This window comes from Dermacentor albipictus, chromosome 4 (genome assembly GCF_038994185.2).
Source record: "Dermacentor albipictus isolate Rhodes 1998 colony chromosome 4, USDA_Dalb.pri_finalv2, whole genome shotgun sequence".
In the NCBI taxonomy this organism is placed as follows: domain Eukaryota; kingdom Metazoa; phylum Arthropoda; class Arachnida; order Ixodida; family Ixodidae; genus Dermacentor; species Dermacentor albipictus.
Genome location: NC_091824.1, coordinates 118,980,679 through 118,999,384, shown reverse-complemented (window position 1 = coordinate 118,999,384; position 18,706 = coordinate 118,980,679). Strand labels below are relative to the sequence as shown.

Genomic DNA, 18,706 nt, shown 5'->3' with positions numbered 1-18,706 from the left:
ATGTATATATATATAGGACCCGATGACTTCACTTGCGACTAGCCAGCCAACCGAGAGGCGTCGCACGCTTCGCAAGAAGCAGTGGGAGCTATTTCGAACGCACCCTGGCTTAGTCGAACTCGCGGCCCATTTGGTACGGCGCCGGTCCCGGGATCGATCCGTTCTGGTTTGGATTTCTCCGGGTCTGTCCCACCGAGCAGAAGTTTCATCGCTCTCGCTTTTACTTTCTTATCAAATGGCCGGTAATAAACGGTGTTTGACTAGACGTTACGACATCGGAGAGGCTTCGTTCAGGAACCCGATTCACGCAACACCTTCTATGGATGAGAGAAGGCCTGCGCTTTTAGAGCCGTGACGTCAGGCGCCCAGGCTAGGAGAACGATAAAGTATACGCCTTAGGGAAAAACAAAAGGCAAAAGCGCGTTAAGTGTTACTCCCGCCCTCAATGGAAAAACCCCGGTGTGGCGTCATGACTCGAAGCCCGCAGATGTGCTGTTACCTAGGAGCTACGCGGTTCTCGCAGCTTATAAAGATTTCACGCTTGGTTTATGCTAACGTGGAAAAAGTGCGATAACGGGGATGAAAAGAAAGAACGCTGTGTGTTACGCTGTTGCGTTATAAACCTCAGGGACGCAAGGATGAAACATCCTCAGCAAATTAGTTTTTTTTTCTGGTGCGAGCTTTCTCCCGCGTGGAGGTACTCTGCGCCCTCTTTTCCAAGCGGAATTTGCGCTAGCTCGCCTGCAAGCTTTTCTGGAAGTTCTTGCGGTCACGAAGAAAAGCGAGGCTGGACTTGTACCGCTAATGGCCGATCGCTAAATGCGCGAAATTGGGGAACAGGCCACCGCACAAGAAGAGAGACACAGAAAGATCGAGCGTAGTATTAAGAACCGGTGCGTGTACCGCTACTATGTTCTGTAGCATCCCCACAATGCGCCCGCTTATTTCAGAATATACTTTGGTAATCCTCGCTGAGATCTCCCGAACGTTCTTCAGAAATATTTCTCGTGGCACCTGATAGCCAGGCCCTTCAACGAAGCTCGTGGGCGTCTTTATCTGCAATTCGAGATACAACCTACGACCATCGCCCGTCGTCGTTACGAAGAGAAGCTGAGTTCAGAATCTCGAGGGATTTTTCAATGTGCGGAAGCCATCCTTCCGAAATTGTATCTGCGGCAACATCTGAAATATTTGTGGCACTGCTACTATCAGGCGCTTCCTTCCACTACCTGTGGGGCGAAACATTTTTTTTTCGTTCTGACATCCCGGTCATTAAGCATAACCCAAATTTTTCGCTGCCCTAGTTCTTGACGTCTACAGTTCGCTTTGTATTCCTGCTAGTGTGAAAGTGTTTTATGCCTCTGTGTTCGCACACCTCTTGCGGAGCTTGTGGAACAGAATTGATGACAACGTTGGCGCAGCGCAAACGGGAATAGCTCTCGCTACTTCAACGGGTGCATTTTTAATAGCTCGAGGCTCCCTAAGAGGGCCCACCGACCATGCGTTCGTCCTTATTTTATCAGAAGCGAATCAGCTAAATTTCATCCTATATATACCGGGTGTTTCAGTGAACACTCTCAAATTCTTTATTAAATTGCCTGTGGCAGATAACACTATTCTAGTTCATGAGCTGCTCTACTCCAAAAGGCGGACATTACTTGCAGAAAAAGTTGAAATGCGTAATTGACTAAACAATAAAAATTCACTAATTAAGTTTTAAATAGTTACCTTATGGCACATGTTGCAATCTGCAAATTCTAGTACGGGGAGTTCGCAAGGCGGATCCACTCGAAACAATTTCTCAATATGACACCAGTTTCGAGGTATTAATTTCCGAACTTTGCGGAGAAATGCAATGGCGTTCACGTTACCTTTGTGCTTAAATGCCTAAAACGACATGTTGTTAAGAAAGTAAGTGGAATGGCAGTACATTTTTACCGCAAGTTTGGAGGCGCATGCGTCGTAAATTATTTTCAAGTGCATAGGCACGGGCTTGGCGTCTGACGATGGGACCAGCACTCTACACCCATAGCTTTTGTCGGCCTCCAAAGAAAGTATGCTCCGTGGAAGGGCGCGATTTCGACACCCATACGGCTGACCTTCTGTCGCATCGCTTTCCGCGCTGATAGCTCGAAACGCCCATCAAGTCGAATGGTGGGGCCTTTGAATATACAGACCTGATGGCAGGCCACCAAAACAAAATTCGCTCCTTTGATAAGTCAGTTCTAATTTTAACGGATATGGCGTCACATTATCTTTTCTTTTGCCGGACGCGTTTCCTCGTCTTTCAGACGGCGCTAAGTCTCGTGAAACACCGATGAACTGGCATCTTTTGAACATATATGGGCTTCTATGGGAGCTTCGCTACCAGGTATATTTACCTTGCGGCTGTGCAGAAGGAACAGCGCCCTGACAGATACCAGGCGTCTCACAACGCTGACGCGATAAGGAACGCAGGCAGCGCCGTTACTGGCGTAGCACCTCTGTGGGGATAATACCGATGCAAAACCGTCGGCGTTTTTCAATGCCTAATGAAGTTAACAGATAGATGTACCTTGACATCTGCTCTCCATTTTGTTAACATCAACGTATGCACCACGGTATGCACAACAACCACAGCTTCTCAGTTGGGACGCTTAATGTGCTTACGCGCAACGCTCATGCTAGCGGCGGAAGCTAGAATGCCTCTCTGTTTTCGACAGAGCCGGTTGAGCAAAGCTTGACGATGCATCCACTTGGCTAGGTCATTTTTGCAGCCGAATGCACCGTGCGTATTTGCATACGTCCTGATCCTCAACGCGTGGGCCGCACATGTGCCGTGGATCCGACGACATCTCGTGAGCGTCGTCAATACAATATTGCTATGTTAATCATGCCGACAATGGCAAGGTTACCATAGCCGCTGCTTTTTTTCTCTATTCTTTTTGCGTTTTTGTGTATCCCCCTCCTCATTTGCTATGGAATAACAGGCTCTCCTGCGATATAAACTATGCGAGCACTGGAGGCCAGAGCATGATTACCAGTGTAGTATCTGGTTAGGTAAGAAATGGTAAATTCATTTTTTGTGAACTTAAACTGCGCTAGGGACGAGACACCGAGGTAGAAGAAGACAGGACGAACGCAGTACGGTGTCAAGTCTCTAGCGCAGTATAATTTCACAAAAAATAAAAAAAAATGTCTTACCAATTAGCCTCCATACACACTCTCCTTGATAAAATCAATTTTCTCAACCTGAAGATTCCCCTAAACGAACGCGGGTGGGGGGGGGGGGGGGAGGAACAATACTGTAGTGCCATTGTTGTCATAAATCAAATGGAAGTATAGTTGCTGAAAACAGGTAAAGAATGCCTGCTTAAGAACTACGCCCGAAGAAAAGAAACAAAACAAAAGTAAGTTGCAGAGTCTACGCAATACCGAAGCGTTCTATGGTTATTCTGAGGAGTACTTTAATCTTGTGGTCGGGAAGAGGGAGATGTACTCACGGTATCTAAATATTCTTTGGGGTTTAACGCACAGGCTGCTTGAGACTTAGTGCTTCTTTAAAAATGGAATCTCTCATTGAGTTTGCTTCATATGCCAAAGTTAAATGTCAATCACATTTCTTTCTATTTCTCAAGTTCCACTGCTTGCCACCTGCGACTGTGGCTTCGCCGCATCGTCTGTGGCTAAGCTAGATTTTTGATTGGCGGTTTCTTAAAGTAAAACCACTGAGGATTGTGCAAGGCACACTAATATTTCGAGCTGCGCACATCACGCGAATAAAACGCGCATGCCGTGCAACTAGGACAGATTTGGCAGCATCACAAAAGGAAAGTTATTCAGTAAACACGATCGTGTGTCCACATGAGCGTCAGCTGTACGTGGGCCCAAAGTGCAACGGGTATTGATTGGAATGCCATTTTTAATGCGATTAGCATTCATAGGATGCCTCGCGTATTTCCGGTATATATTTATTTGCTTGTCAATCCGTTTTCCTTTCGCGCCACCTTGGGTGGCTGGGCATCGGCCACTGGGTGTGAGCCAGTTTTCAATTAACCTCTTTTTTATGCCAATTTGGGTCATTTGGAATTAGGACGTTGTTAGCTCGTTGCCATTTGGCCAAGAGCTCGCTTCCTAGCTCTCTTCCTAGGACGCTTCCTAGCACTGAGTGTGTGTGACTGGATGTTTGCTACTGGATATGTGCCACTCTTCATAATAATTAGAATGACGTATAGAACATATCATCATCAATTACACACCCATCATCAGACAGATTGCTAGTCGCATTAACGTCGCCAATAATCTCCAAAGGATGGATGGTCCGCCAATTTTTTAATATATTGATTTTTCAAACAAACATCTGCATTCTAACGCTCCTTTACAGCCACCACTAGAAAATGCTTTTTTTGGTCTTTCAGGCAATAATTTTACGTCGGTGAAATTACATTGCGTTCACCATTTCTAATTTTTCTGTTGTACCTGAAGCATTTAACTGGCGCAGTAATACATCATAATATAGCGAATGCATGTACAGGGCGTCCACAGACAATATTTATCGTGGATATTGGCTTGGCCTTCCTCTGGTTGTTTGAAGTGTGATATTGCCAGAAAAGCTACAAGCAAAATGTTTTTGCTGGTATAACCCTATAATTATTTTGTGGCAACATAAAAAGTGGCAACATAAAAACATATTGTGGCAACATAAAAAGTTTTTAAGAATGCCAAGTCGAAATATCACCTTGGTCACAATTACCTTGGTCACCTTGGTCACAATTACAATATGCCCAGATATAACTTTGTTTTTTTGCCAGCCAACGTCTCTGATTACCCATGCACCACATATTTCTGTATGATCGAGGAACCTCGCGGCTTTATTACATCGTTCCAAGTGCATTAAATGTTCACATTTATTGTACGTGAAACGTTTGTTGTTGCTTTCAGACCAGGCGTGGTTACTTCTCATCATAGCGTACCTAACACCTGTGAAGCAGACTTTGCCACATTGTGTTCCATAGTGAAGTGAAGCAACATTTTCAGGCGTCAAAAAGCAGCAGAATTGGATAGAAACTTCACTAATTAGCTTTTCATCCAATATTTTATGCGAAGCATACTAGCCGCACAACCACGCTCTTCCTTGCTGCGCCGCGCGCGGCTGCGTAGCTACCATATGACGTCATAACAGCTGCAAAAGCGGAGGCTCAACTCGTGCGCTCGCTTGCGGCCGCGTAGCTACATAGCCGGGTCTCAGCTCGTGCGATCGCCTGCATGAGTTGTTTCTTCGTCTAGCCGAACGAAATAAAGCCAAGCAACAGCAGTTCACCAGGCTAAACAGTGGGTCAACAACTAAAATAAAGGCTAGTAAGCTTTGCATCCTGGCCTAACCTTAGCTAAGCCACAGCCATTTTTTTAGGCCACGTGCTGCAATTCATACGAATTGTAGCCAGTGAGTTTTCAAGGCACATACACTTGCATTGAAGTTTTGAACTAGCCCCAATTTAGGTGTAAGCGCTACCAAATTGGTGATAAAACAGCACCGTTCCACTTTTTTTTTCTTTTTAATACACAATTTTTTTTTGTTATAGATTAGAGCACAAAATTAACGTGAACACCAATTGCACATTATGGGAAGGCTTATCTCTAACTGGCGTCTTCCTCAGAATTCTTTCCAAGTAATTATGCCTTGTGAACTCACCGGCTACAATTTGTAAATTAGAGCGTGTACCGTAAAGTGATTAGCTTACGAGTTAATTATCGAAATGTCTATAATAAAATCAATATTTTCTTAAAATCTTCCCTGCATATATCTCCCTATAGAGTAATGCAGTTCAAGGAGTAGAACCGCGCTACATGCCACAAGCGATATTTAAAAATTCTGTTAAAAATAGCTTATATGGGATATTTTATTTTAATGCAGCACGGGTAATTACGTGGTCAGAAAAATGAGATTTCTGAACGGGTATCACAAAAGCAAAGACAATGTACTCAGCGGAACAATTAATGGCGCAGCGCGAAAGTATAAGGCCATTACTTCTACGCGTTGAGGTGGTCTTTCACAAATAGTTATGTTGTTTCTCTTTTTAGATAATGAGGTTGGGGGACGAATTAAAGCGGGTTTATGACGGAGCGTTATTCCGCGCTAACCTTCATCGCGCGTGTCTAACGACGCTTTCATCAGCCAGCCTTTTCAGAAAAGCGGGATATTCTGTTCCTTTATTTTTACTTTTTAACGACCTAACATGATGACGCATAATTAGTGCGCACAGTGCCACAATTCCGGAGAAAAAACGAAGAAAGAACTCTAGCAAGTTGAAACTGGAGCGCGTTTGTACACGCTTATTTTTTTCAGTGATCACTTGTCGAGCGTAAAGTACCTCCTGTTTTCGAGGTGCCGTACCCTTATTTTTTTCCGTATTGAAATTCCAAAAACGGTAAAGAACTAGCAGACGCGTGTAGCGGACGAGCAAACAAATGAGCTAACACGTTTTAAAACAAACAAATGAAGAACGAAACAAGACAGACAGACAGACAGACAGACAGACAGACAGACAGACAGACAGACAGACAGACAGACAGACAGACAGACAGACAGACAGACAGACAGACAGACAGACAGACAGACAGACAGACAGACAGACAGACAGACAGACAGACAGACAGACAGACAGACAGACAGACAGACAGACAGACAGACAGACAGACAGACAGACAGACAGACAGACAGACAGACAGACAGACAGACAGACAGACAGACAGACAGACAGACAGACAGACAGACAGACAGACAGACAGACAGACAGACAGACAGACAGACAGACAGACAGACAGACAGACAGACAGACAGACAGACAGACAGACAGACAGACAGACAGACAGACAGACAGACAGACAGACAGACAGACAGACAGACAGACAGACAGACAGACAGACAGACAGACAGACAGACAGACAGACAGACAGACAGACAGACAGACAGACAGACAGACAGACAGACAGACAGACAGACAGACAGACAGACAGACAGACAGACAGACAGACAGACAGACAGACAGACAGACAGACAGACAGACAGACAGACAGACAGACAGACAGACAGACAGACAGACAGACAGACAGACAGACAGACAGACAGACAGACAGACAGACAGACAGACAGACAGACAGACAGACAGACAGACAGACAGACAGACAGACAGACAGACAGACAGACAGACAGACAGACAGACAGACAGACAGACAGACAGACAGACAGACAGACAGACAGACAGACAGACAGACAGACAGACAGACAGACAGACAGACAGACAGACAGACAGACAGACAGACAGACAGACAGACAGACAGACAGACAGACAGACAGACAGACAGACAGACAGACAGACAGACAGACAGACAGACAGACAGACAGACAGACAGACAGACAGACAGACAGACAGACAGACAGACAGACAGACAGACAGACAGACAGACAGACAGACAGACAGACAGACAGACAGACAGACAGACAGACAGACAGACAGACAGACAGACAGACAGACAGACAGACAGACAGACAGACAGACAGACAGACAGACAGACAGACAGACAGACAGACAGACAGACAGACAGACAGACAGACAGACAGACAGACAGACAGACAGACAGACAGACAGACAGACAGACAGACAGACAGACAGACAGACAGACAGACAGACAGACAGACAGACAGACAGACAGACAGACAGACAGACAGACAGACAGACAGACAGACAGACAGACAGACAGACAGACAGACAGACAGACAGACAGACAGACAGACAGACAGACAGACAGACAGACAGACAGACAGACAGACAGACAGACAGACAGACAGACAGACAGACAGACAGACAGACAGACAGACAGACAGACAGACAGACAGACAGACAGACAGACAGACAGACAGACAGACAGACAGACAGACAGACAGACAGACAGACAGACAGACAGACAGACAGACAGACAGACAGACAGACAGACAGACAGACAGACAGACAGACAGACAGACAGACAGACAGACAGACAGACAGACAGACAGACAGACAGACAGACAGACAGACAGACAGACAGACAGACAGACAGACAGACAGACAGACAGACAGACAGACAGACAGACAGACAGACAGACAGACAGACAGACAGACAGACAGACAGACAGACAGACAGACAGACAGACAGACAGACAGACAGACAGACAGACAGACAGACAGACAGACAGACAGACAGACAGACAGACAGACAGACAGACAGACAGACAGACAGACAGACAGACAGACAGACAGACAGACAGACAGACAGACAGACAGACAGACAGACAGACAGACAGACAGACAGACAGACAGACAGACAGACAGACAGACAGACAGACAGACAGACAGACAGACAGACAGACAGACAGACAGACAGACAGACAGACAGACAGACAGACAGACAGACAGACAGACAGACAGACAGACAGACAGACAGACAGACAGACAGACAGACAGACAGACAGACAGACAGACAGACAGACAGACAGACAGACAGACAGACAGACAGACAGACAGACAGACAGACAGACAGACAGACAGACAGACAGACAGACAGACAGACAGACAGACAGACAGACAGACAGACAGACAGACAGACAGACAGACAGACAGACAGACAGACAGACAGACAGACAGACAGACAGACAGACAGACAGACAGACAGACAGACAGACAGACAGACAGACAGACAGACAGACAGACAGACAGACAGACAGACAGACAGACAGACAGACAGACAGACAGACAGACAGACAGACAGACAGACAGACAGACAGACAGACAGACAGACAGACAGACAGACAGACAGACAGACAGACAGACAGACAGACAGACAGACAGACAGACAGACAGACAGACAGACAGACAGACAGACAGACAGACAGACAGACAGACAGACAGACAGACAGACAGACAGACAGACAGACAGACAGACAGACAGACAGACAGACAGACAGACAGACAGACAGACAGACAGACAGACAGACAGACAGACAGACAGACAGACAGACAGACAGACAGACAGACAGATAGATAGATAGATAGATAGATAGATAGATAGATAGATAGATAGATAGATAGATAGATAAAACGAACAATGGTGCGGTGCATCCTGCCGGTTACCCCGTTCGAACACAACTTCGCTGCAGAAATGAGCCGCGCGAACTAACACGAATCCCCGCCTCTTGTATCGATAATTCAAACAGCGAACGTAAATTTGCCCCGCTTTCCTTCCGCCAAGCACAAAGCGAGCCGGGCGGGCCGCTAATGAGGAGCACGGACGCTCATCAGCGACCAGGCCGCACTCACGTTTTCTTCGTCGGGCTCCTTCATGGCCGGGTCCGTGCGGGACGGCGAGAGGTTCGCCTCGCTTCCCGCGGTGCTGCTTCCTCCGAGGCGCACCTCCTTGCGCACCTTGTAGGCGCGGAAGGTGGCCTGGATCTTGGTGGCCGCCTCGGCAGCCGCCCGCGCGTCCTCCTCGGAGCCCGGCCGGTGGTTGTTCGGCTGTTGCTCGCCCTCCGCCGAATCGGGATCTGCGCCCAACAATCGGAGTGGAAGACGGGAGAAGGTCTCGTGATTCAGTGTATGCAGTGCTAATGGTTTGGGACGCTGATAACTAAACAAACCAGCTTGTACATTCGCGAGACAGACGAAAGGACCCGATGGGCGAATATACGTACGAGGAGATCCGTTACTAAACGTGATTTGTTTGGTCGTCGCATGCTTTAAACCAGTGCGTGCAACGAGGGCAACACGAAAAGGACAATAGATGAGCGCTTTCAAAGAACTGGTGTTTATTAGCCGTATAGTTTGTCAGTTCTAGTTAGCCGAGACGTCCGGACAGATACGCGATAATGCGACCGTACGTATATTCGGTTGCAGCTTTTATTCTGTTGACTCGACAAATAATTTCGGTGCTTTTACTCTTGTTGATGTTTTTGCATAACGAAAAAAATACATTACAAGTACATGTTCACGTTAACGGCAACTATATACATCGCATTTTTACGACATAAGGCATACGCAATTGTAGAGTTCTTATTTTTACTTTGCTATAGACAAGGCAACCTAAAGTTTGCCCGCGCGGCACCAGCGCCGAATGCTCCCCTAGCGGACCGATGGAAGTTTCGAGGGTCGTCGCTGCGCAAGCGCGCGCCCGTGTTCTGTACGGCGGGAGCGCTCGTGCGCGTGGTTCTTGCGATGCCCAGTGCGACCTCATCAGCCAGGAAAGGTGGCACGCAATACTGATGTGTTGTCGATTGCCACAGCAGCCTCGAAAACACAAAAGGTCCTACGCCGCCCGTGAAGTTCTACAGATTTCCTGGGAAGTGGTACGAGAAGGACAGACGACAAGCACGGATAACTGCATTGCGCGGCCGAGTCAAGTAAGTCTCATACTTTCGCATTCGCGTGTAATATCTTGAAAGCGGAATAGTCATATGCCTGTTTTTAGTGCACGGCCGTTTGTTTAGTAGTGTCGCGTTGTTGAATTGTGGGGGCATCCGCCGTTTGCTAACGGTAAATGCATGCATGTTGCGCCGCTAAGCTCTACGACGCGTGCTCGATTCCCAGCCACGGCGGCCACATTTCGATAGGGGAAAAATGCAAGAACACCCTTGTTACCGTGTGCTTTGATTTTTGTGCACGTTAAAGAACCGCCAGAGGTTAAAATTATTCCTGAGACTCCCCATTACAGCGGGCCTCATAATGATTTCGTGGTTTTGGCATGGCTTTGAATTTATTTTATTCCACTGTGCCTTCCCTCGCGATCGGCATGTATGAGCTCAAGAGAATTATTTCCCTTTTCCAAACGCTGCAACTTAAATTACTAGTTGTGCAGGTAACGAAAGGGGCCACGCGCTACTTTTGTGTGGTAGCAGACTGTATTTAATGCAAGCCGCGGTCGTCGCGTGCGTCGGGAAGCGGCAGATCGGAAAGCAGCCGCTCGAGACGTGTGCGTTATGTTTGTTGTTTGCCCATGCTTTCTAAGTATCTAGGTGTGCAAGTATCATAACTTGTAGTGGTACCGCTCTTGTAGAATAATATACGCACACAATCACAGGAACGTTACCTTTGCAAACATATTATTGGGAGTAATTTAATCCCCACAACAAATAGGCACACATACTGTTTCATTTATATGCGATGCAGATGGAAGCGGCGCCAAACAGACCAATGGCAATCACAACAGTCTTCTCAGCAGTCAGCACCAGCGGGACATGTGCTTTCGTACTGCTGCTCAACAGCAAGACACGTGTGAAACAGACTCCAGAACATGCCTTTGTGAAGTGACGGAACCGTCAAGAAGCAGCCCAATGGATCTGCAGTCATCGAGTAGTATGACAACAGAAGTTCCTGCTGCCAGTGTGACTTATGTTGTAATTGAAATAAAAGTGGCTAAATTTCTGAACATGGTGCGTACCTCTAACTCGACGTCATCTACGATCTTGTCGGACACCTGTGACACGCACTTGGCTTTCACTCTCACATCACCGTCCACAATTTGTTCAATGCCGTACATGTTCGGAAGCAGACGCTCCCCTATCGTGAGGTTGCCGCCACGAAAGAAAGCTGTCGGCGTCGGCAACCTTCTTGAAACCGCACGGCAATCATTGCATCGCTGTTGAGCAAGCAGGCGATCTGCCGCCGTCGAAAACGGAGCGCCGTAAGAACGAGCAGCGAAGAAAAGCGCGGACGGCACAACGTATACGAAGCGGAGACTACGCCACGACGCGACCGCGCTGCTTGGCGTTTCCACATTGGGGCGCTGTCAGGAGGCGGCGCAGTAGCGCCGCCTGGCCATGGTTTTCTCGTCTATATGACGTTGCCTAATCATTTTGCTCGCCCTGTCCTGATGCCCTATGATTTCATTTCTCGCAATGCCGGAACATCATAATTTTCACTCGACAAACGAGTTGCGTGCCATCACAGTGGCGCTCAACCTATATACCAGCATCATTTTCTTCTTTCTTGTTGGTTAACATTTTTGCGGACTTGCTTGCTGCGTGCAGCATTTCTTATAAAGTGTGATGAATTTTCCGAGATACATATTCTTATTTTTACAACGTCATCACATTGCGCGCTGTTGCTCCTACATGGTTTCCAGGGAACGCATGTCTACGTTTATTGCTGCCGTTTGTATTTGGTCACTGCTTCTGCATAGAACGTGTGGTTGTGTGGTTTCACAGTTGCGTCGCATAAGTGATGGCGACGATGCGACTCTTCACTGTAAAATTTAGTGGACTACTTTGTCTACAGAACGTGTTTTCGGTAGATACAGTTCAACTAAACTTTATTGACACAACACATCAAAGAACCTAGTATAATTTTAATACAGGAACAGGTTCCAACGTAAAATCTGCAAGCGAGACCTATGAACGATTATTGCCACATGCAAAATCATGCGAACCGGACCGTCAATATAAACAAGACGCAAGTAAACTAGAACATTATGTGATGAAGTGTGCGTGCAGAGCGATTTAATTTATCACAAATTAAAAAAAATATGAATGAGAAACGAGTGACAGCTTTTTACAACATATGTTCATTTGAAATGGGTGCTCTGCAGCTTTGTTAAGCCAGAAGTCGAGCTGGCCATACCAGATCCGACTGCGTTTGCATGCATCTTGCCAATCGGACTGGGCGAGTCAAACAACCCTTGCAGGCGGGTTGATCGAACTCGCCTCGACGCTCGCTTGGCTTGACCCACTAGCGTTTACACCAACCCGACTACCAGCTGTCGGTCCGACAAGCCGATTCGACTTGACTTTATCGGATTCACGAAACATATAATTTGTGTTGGTGAGGGATCGAACAGCGCAGAAGACAGGATGACGTTTAGACGAGAGACACAGCCCAGTTAAGCAGCCCTTGTCTTTAAGCACCCGGCTAGCCATTCGGCCCCCATTGCTCTCGTTAGCAATGTGTAATTTGTTGCGGGACAGATTTCACCTCCGAGAACTGCTCACACCAGAGCCGATTTAATAATAACGTGATAGGTCCCGATGGAGTGGATGTTCACGGCTCAGCAACAGTTGCAGACACACAAACGCCCGAACAACCTGCGAATGCCGCTTCGCTTCTGTGACTTACTGCGCGGATGCAATCACGGGCAACAGCCCACAGCGCTAATCGGGTCGTTAACGCCCCCTCACCCACAACTGTGTCCTTTTTTTCCACTGGAAGGCAGACAAGGTCGAGCTCCGGGATCGAAATGGGCGTGTTATGTTCTCTTATACCGGCGTTGGCCACTTAGCGAGATTGCTTAGCCTCGTTGTAGTGTCGATGTTAGTGACAACAGTTACTACAAAAAAGAAGAAGAAAGAAAAAGGAGGAAAGAAAAGAACCCCTGACAACATTCGGGGTCGGCTCAGCGAAGCGGACGCGGAAGTGGTTCACCAATAAATGTTCTGCGCTGTTAAATAAGGGCACCTAATGAACACACGCTTTACTACAGAATGTCACAGTAGTCGCAGTAGTCACATTAGTCGGGCGAATATGTGCTGTCTAAGAATGTCTTACATGAGGCACATATGCACAAAATAGTGCACTGTTTACGGACTTCTTCGTCGGGCAAGGAGGAAAGAGCGCGCGGCGAGCCTTTCCTCCTCTCTGGCTTGTGCCAACTGGAATGGCGCTGCTTGAATGCGTTGCCATAGCGTGCTGCGCAACGATATTTCGAGATGTTTTAGCTCGTTCTCCGTGAAGTTTGCGCGATGTCAGTTCATAAGAGGTCCTCTAAAAGCCACTGTGTAGCCTTTCGATGCAGCAGTATCAACAGTATGCGGAAATTCCTCTTGGCTGCGCAAACACGCGGCGTGCATTATCAGCCGCGCTGTATTTAGGTCTGTGTTGTAGAATATTTTAGCTGTATTGGTACAGAGAGGCTCGGAGAACGGGCCTCTCTGTATTGCCAGCGTGAACTGGAAAAAAGTTATCGCTATCTGATCACTTGGCGTGGGAGATAAGCTTTAAGAGTTTTCTTGTATGGCCAGTGCTGTGCAACCCCGGAAACGTCTAAGTCCCAATCCTTATAACACATTTGCGTCGGCCACCGACATCGTTTTCACGCATTTAGTAGACCTAAACTACGTGATTTCAAGTCTAGTAGACTCGAAATCACTATGCTATGTCTACGTTATCCTCCTGTATGAGGCCGATGGCGTCGTACATACCGATCACTGCGGTTGGTGAACCAGCATGCAACATACAAGTTTCGTTTTTCGAAATTGCCTTTTTGCCCTGTAAAGCAGTAATATCCAAAGGGGATCATATAAAAAGAATCCGGGGGTTATTCCAGAGGACACAATTTACGTAGGGTGGACGAAAAAAAAGAAAAATACACATAAAAGGAAAGACACACACACACGCACACGCATGCACGAACGCCGGCTAACGCCGCAATAAGATCTCGTATGGTCATGTCGCACGCATAGACCATGCGTTGTACTGGTTGATCATCCTTAAGTTCTACGGAATTTAAAAAAAGCGCTCATTGTAGGTAACATAATTCTAGTCCTTGAGCTGGATTATTAAGAGAGACGTACATTACTTGCAACAGGATTCAAAACATATTCAGCGAATTACCAAAATCACCACGACTTGTATAGTAATGCCCGCCACTTCGAATAATCCCGCTCAAGGACAAGGACTAAGCTATCTGCCAGAGAGAGAGAGAGAGAAACAACTTTATTGAGCCGAGCTCGACATCTTCTTAGACGCCGTCGATGGAAGTGGTTCCCTCTTCACGGGACCCATATGCTTCCCTAGCCGCCTGGCCCCTGGAGATCAGGACGAGCTGGTCTTCCAGGGCGGTGCTGGTTAGCAAGGTCTCCCATCGCTCGGTAAGGGTGGATGAGGCATGGGGTAGGGTAGTGGGGCAGTTAAGAGGTGGGGGGATCGCCTTGATGAAATTGCATACTCCAATGACGTGTTGGAGCGTGCCTAAATGAGTTTTGCAGAAGGTACAATCCTTCTCGTACCTTTCCGGGTACATCTTGTTTTGAAGGTAAGGGTGCGGGAAGGATCCTGCCTGTAATTGCCTGTAGATCACTTGCTGTTCTCTGCTAAGCGATTTGTGAGGATCGGGGTAACGGCGCCTCTCCGTCTTATAATGGTTCGTAATGTCTCTGTAAGTAAATATGGACTGTGGCTCATCTTCCTCAACCCGGTGTTCCATCTCTCGGGCGAACTGGTGGGCAAGTTCGTTGCCCTCCAGCCCAGAGTGAGCCGGTGTCCATATTAACTCAACTTTCCTTTCAGGTACGTCGCGTTTACTTTGGAGAATATCTAGTGCCGCAAGAGACACCCACCCCTTCCTGTAGTTGTTATACGCCTTTTGCGAGTCGGTGACAATTCTTCCCACCTTGGGCTGCGCGAGTGCTAGCGCTATAGCGGCCTCTTCTGCCACCTCTGGAAAAGACGTCTTGATGGAGGCGCAGGTTACGAGCACATCCCGCGTCGTAACTGCCAGCGTTGCTTTCGATGAATACTTGGGTAACGAAGCGTCTGTGAAGAGAGTGACCCCCTCTTCCTCTTCTACTATTTGACCCAAAGTCTCCGTCAAGGCCGCTATACGAGCTGCTCTGCGGCCGTCGTTACGACCCGACCTCATGTTTCTAGGCAGTGGCTTACTGTGGATTTTATGCACCCACAACCTGGGTAACGGCCCCGTTTCCTTCCGCTCTGCCTCTTGCCAGCCCAGCTTGGCAAGAACGCGACGTCCCGCCGACGTCTGACTGAGCCGAACTCTTTGATTAGATAGATGAGCTTCTATTAGCTCTTCGACGACGTTGTGCTTGGCCATGCCGAGAAGCTTGTCGGTCGAAGAATGCTTCGGAATGCCCAGCGCCATCTTGGTTGCCTTTCGTATAATGACGTTCAACTGGTCCCTGTCTTTTTTCAGCAACTTGAGGTACGGCGCCGCGTAAACGATGCGCGACGTCAAGAATGCCTGGACGAGCGTCAGTAAATCGTCCTCCTTCAATCCCCTTTGTCTGTTTGTGACTCTTCTGATCATGTTCGAAATTTGTTCCGTTGAAACTTTGATTTTGTCGATCGACGCTCCCGCCTTGCCATTGTTCTGGAAGATGACACCCAGGATACGTGCTTGCGTGGTTGGTGTTATGGTCGTCCCGTCGATGGTGATGCGTACGTTCTCTTGGTCTCCTTTCTTTCTTCTTGGCTTGATGACGAGTAACTCGGACTTCTGTGGCGAGCAACTGAGGCCGCACGATTTAGCGAACTCGTGCACGGTCTTTGCCACTCTCTGAAGGGTCTCCTCCATCCAACTCTCCGACCCTGCCCTCGACGTCCACACAGTGATATCGTCTGCATAGAGAGCGTGATCTATGCCCTCTATGTCTTGAAGCAAAGTCGGGAGAGGGAGGAGTGCCAGGTTGAAGAGAAGCGGCGAAAGAACCGATCCTTGCGGAGTGCCTCTGTCTCCCAGGGCTATCGGTTCCGACTTCTCCTCTCCAATTTTGATGGTTGCCGTTCTATTGGTTAAGAAATCCTGCACATATTTGAATGTCCGCTTTCCGCATCCAGTTTGGTGCAGGTTACGAAGAATACTTTCGTGTGTGACGTTATCGAAGGCCCCCTTGAGATCGAGCGCCAGGATAGCTCTTGGCGTAGGGGTCTTCGCTTGCTTGATAACCAGCTCGTGTATTTGCACCAAGACGTCTTGCGTGCTCAGGTGCCTCCGGAATCCGTACATGGTCGGTGGCATCTGATCAGTGACATCCAAATGTCTCTGTAGTCTCTTGAACACCATACGCTCGACCACCTTCCCTACACATGACGTGAGGGAGATGGGGCGTAGATTGTCGACGTGGGGTGGTTTCCCCGGCTTGGGAATGAAATGCACCTCCGCTTCTTTCCATTCTTTTGGTAACGAACCCTTCTCCCAGGACGCGTTGACGAGGGTTAGCAGTTCTGCTCGGCTTTTGTCGCCCATATTTTTTAGCATCTTGTATGTAACGCCGTCAATTCCCGGTGCGCTGCCTTGATTACTTTCATCGATGGCCGCAACCAGCTCCAGTTCGGTGAAGGCTTCGTCCATCTCGACGTTGCTATCGCCTTCATACTCGTGAGTCGGGTTACCGCTCTTCTCGGTCTTGAGGTATTTACTTGTGAGTTCACGAATGAGCTTCTCCCCGTCACCGTCGTAACTGTTGATCGTTCTTGTGAGATCTCGGACGCATGCGCTCTTGCTTTTTAATGGATCTATGAGGTGTCGCAACAGCTTCCAAGTCTTCTTCGTAGACAGTGTGCCTTGCAGGTCATCACACATCTTCATCCAGTTTTCCCTGCATAGTTGTTCCGCATACTCGGACACTTGCTTGTTGAGCGCGTGTATACGTCTGCGAAGCTTCTTGTTATGTCTTTGCCTCTTCCACCTTCGAGTAAGACCGTGCCTGGCCGCCCACATGTGACTAAGCCTGCTGTCTACGAAGGGTATTTGCGTGGTAGTAGTAATCTTCTGCGTAAATTTCTTTACAAATTCGCGTTGCTTTTTGGCCCATGCCTCATACGTCTTGGTGTCTTGGTTTTCATCCTCGCCTTCACTGTCTGCGCTTCTACGTAAACGGTCCCAGTCTGTAATGTTGGCTTGACCCAGTTTCGCCTTGATGTCAGTCCCCCCGAGGGTTACACAAATTATATCGTGATCCGAGCCAAGATTTTCCCCCGTGTTACGCCAAGTTACGTCGAGGTTCCCCCGAACTAGCGTCAGATCAGGTGTGGTGTCTCTGACCGTGCTAGTGCCTGTCCTGGTTGGTACACCCGGTTCATTAACCACCTCCATGTCGTGGTCCTCTATAGCTTTAACCAATTGGTTTCCTCTTTTGGACGAATATTTATAACCCCACATCGTGTGGGCGGCGTTAAAATCTCCTAGCACTAAAATTGGTCTTGTTTTTGCTTCTTTAATGCAGTCCAATATGGTGCCTTCAAAGTCAATGACCCTGCTGGACGGTCGGCAATAAGCATTCAGGACGAAAAAGTTCTTGTCCCCCCCCCACTCTTCTGCTGTGAATTTCGATGAGCGTATGCTCGCAGCCTCGCTGAGCGGTCACGTGTTGTGTGGCCGCCACGTTGCTGCGGACCAAGATCGCAGTACCCTTTTCGCTAGGGTCCGTATATACGTAATGTATCCTGCGAGCTTGGCCCGGCCGTTGGTCTCTTGTAACGCTATGATATCCGGTTTTTGGTCCAATTTATCAACGAATAGTTGTAACTCCCCTATCTTGTTTCTAATACTCCTACAGTTCCATTGAAATAACATCGCAGTCTCTTTCTGCTTCCCTTTAGTCTTCGTCATTTTCTACTTTTTGAGCGGTAGATTTGCGCACGGAACCAACTTTTCGCGGCCTGACCCGTAGATTAAGCCGTGGTGACTTCATCTTGGCAACGGTGAGATGCTTATTTTTCGCATCCATCGTCATGACTCTAACGGAGAGTTGGCTGCATTTGGCCTCCACATTATCTATTCTTACTGTTAGATTGTTCACTTGCGCAGACATTTGGGAAACTTGGCTGGAGATTTGCGTAAGCATTCTCATGACCGACTCCATTGTCGGAGCAACGGCGGCCTCAGCCTTCTCTTCCTCCATGGCAACCACTGCCGTCTGTGGAGTTTGAGTCACTGACTGCGTCAACGCCGGTGATGTGATCTGCGCCGA

At 47.9% G+C, this 18,706-nt stretch overlaps 1 protein-coding gene and 1 long non-coding RNA gene across 3 annotated transcripts in view; one reads left to right on the top strand and one right to left on the bottom strand.

Annotated features, from left to right (window-relative positions):
- Nucleotides 1–18,706, bottom strand: part of igl (igloo) — a 246,681-nt gene that overhangs the window by 36,214 nt on the left and 191,761 nt on the right. For both annotated transcript variants that reach the window (XM_065449210.1, XM_065449211.1), the window contains one exon: nt 9,333–9,556. In XM_065449210.1, the coding sequence (XP_065305282.1) occupies nt 9,333–9,556 (224 nt within the window). The remainder of the gene's footprint in view (nt 1–9,332; nt 9,557–18,706) is intronic.
- Nucleotides 1–18,706, top strand: part of LOC135916014 (uncharacterized) — a 218,815-nt gene that overhangs the window by 26,599 nt on the left and 173,510 nt on the right. The window lies entirely within an intron of this gene.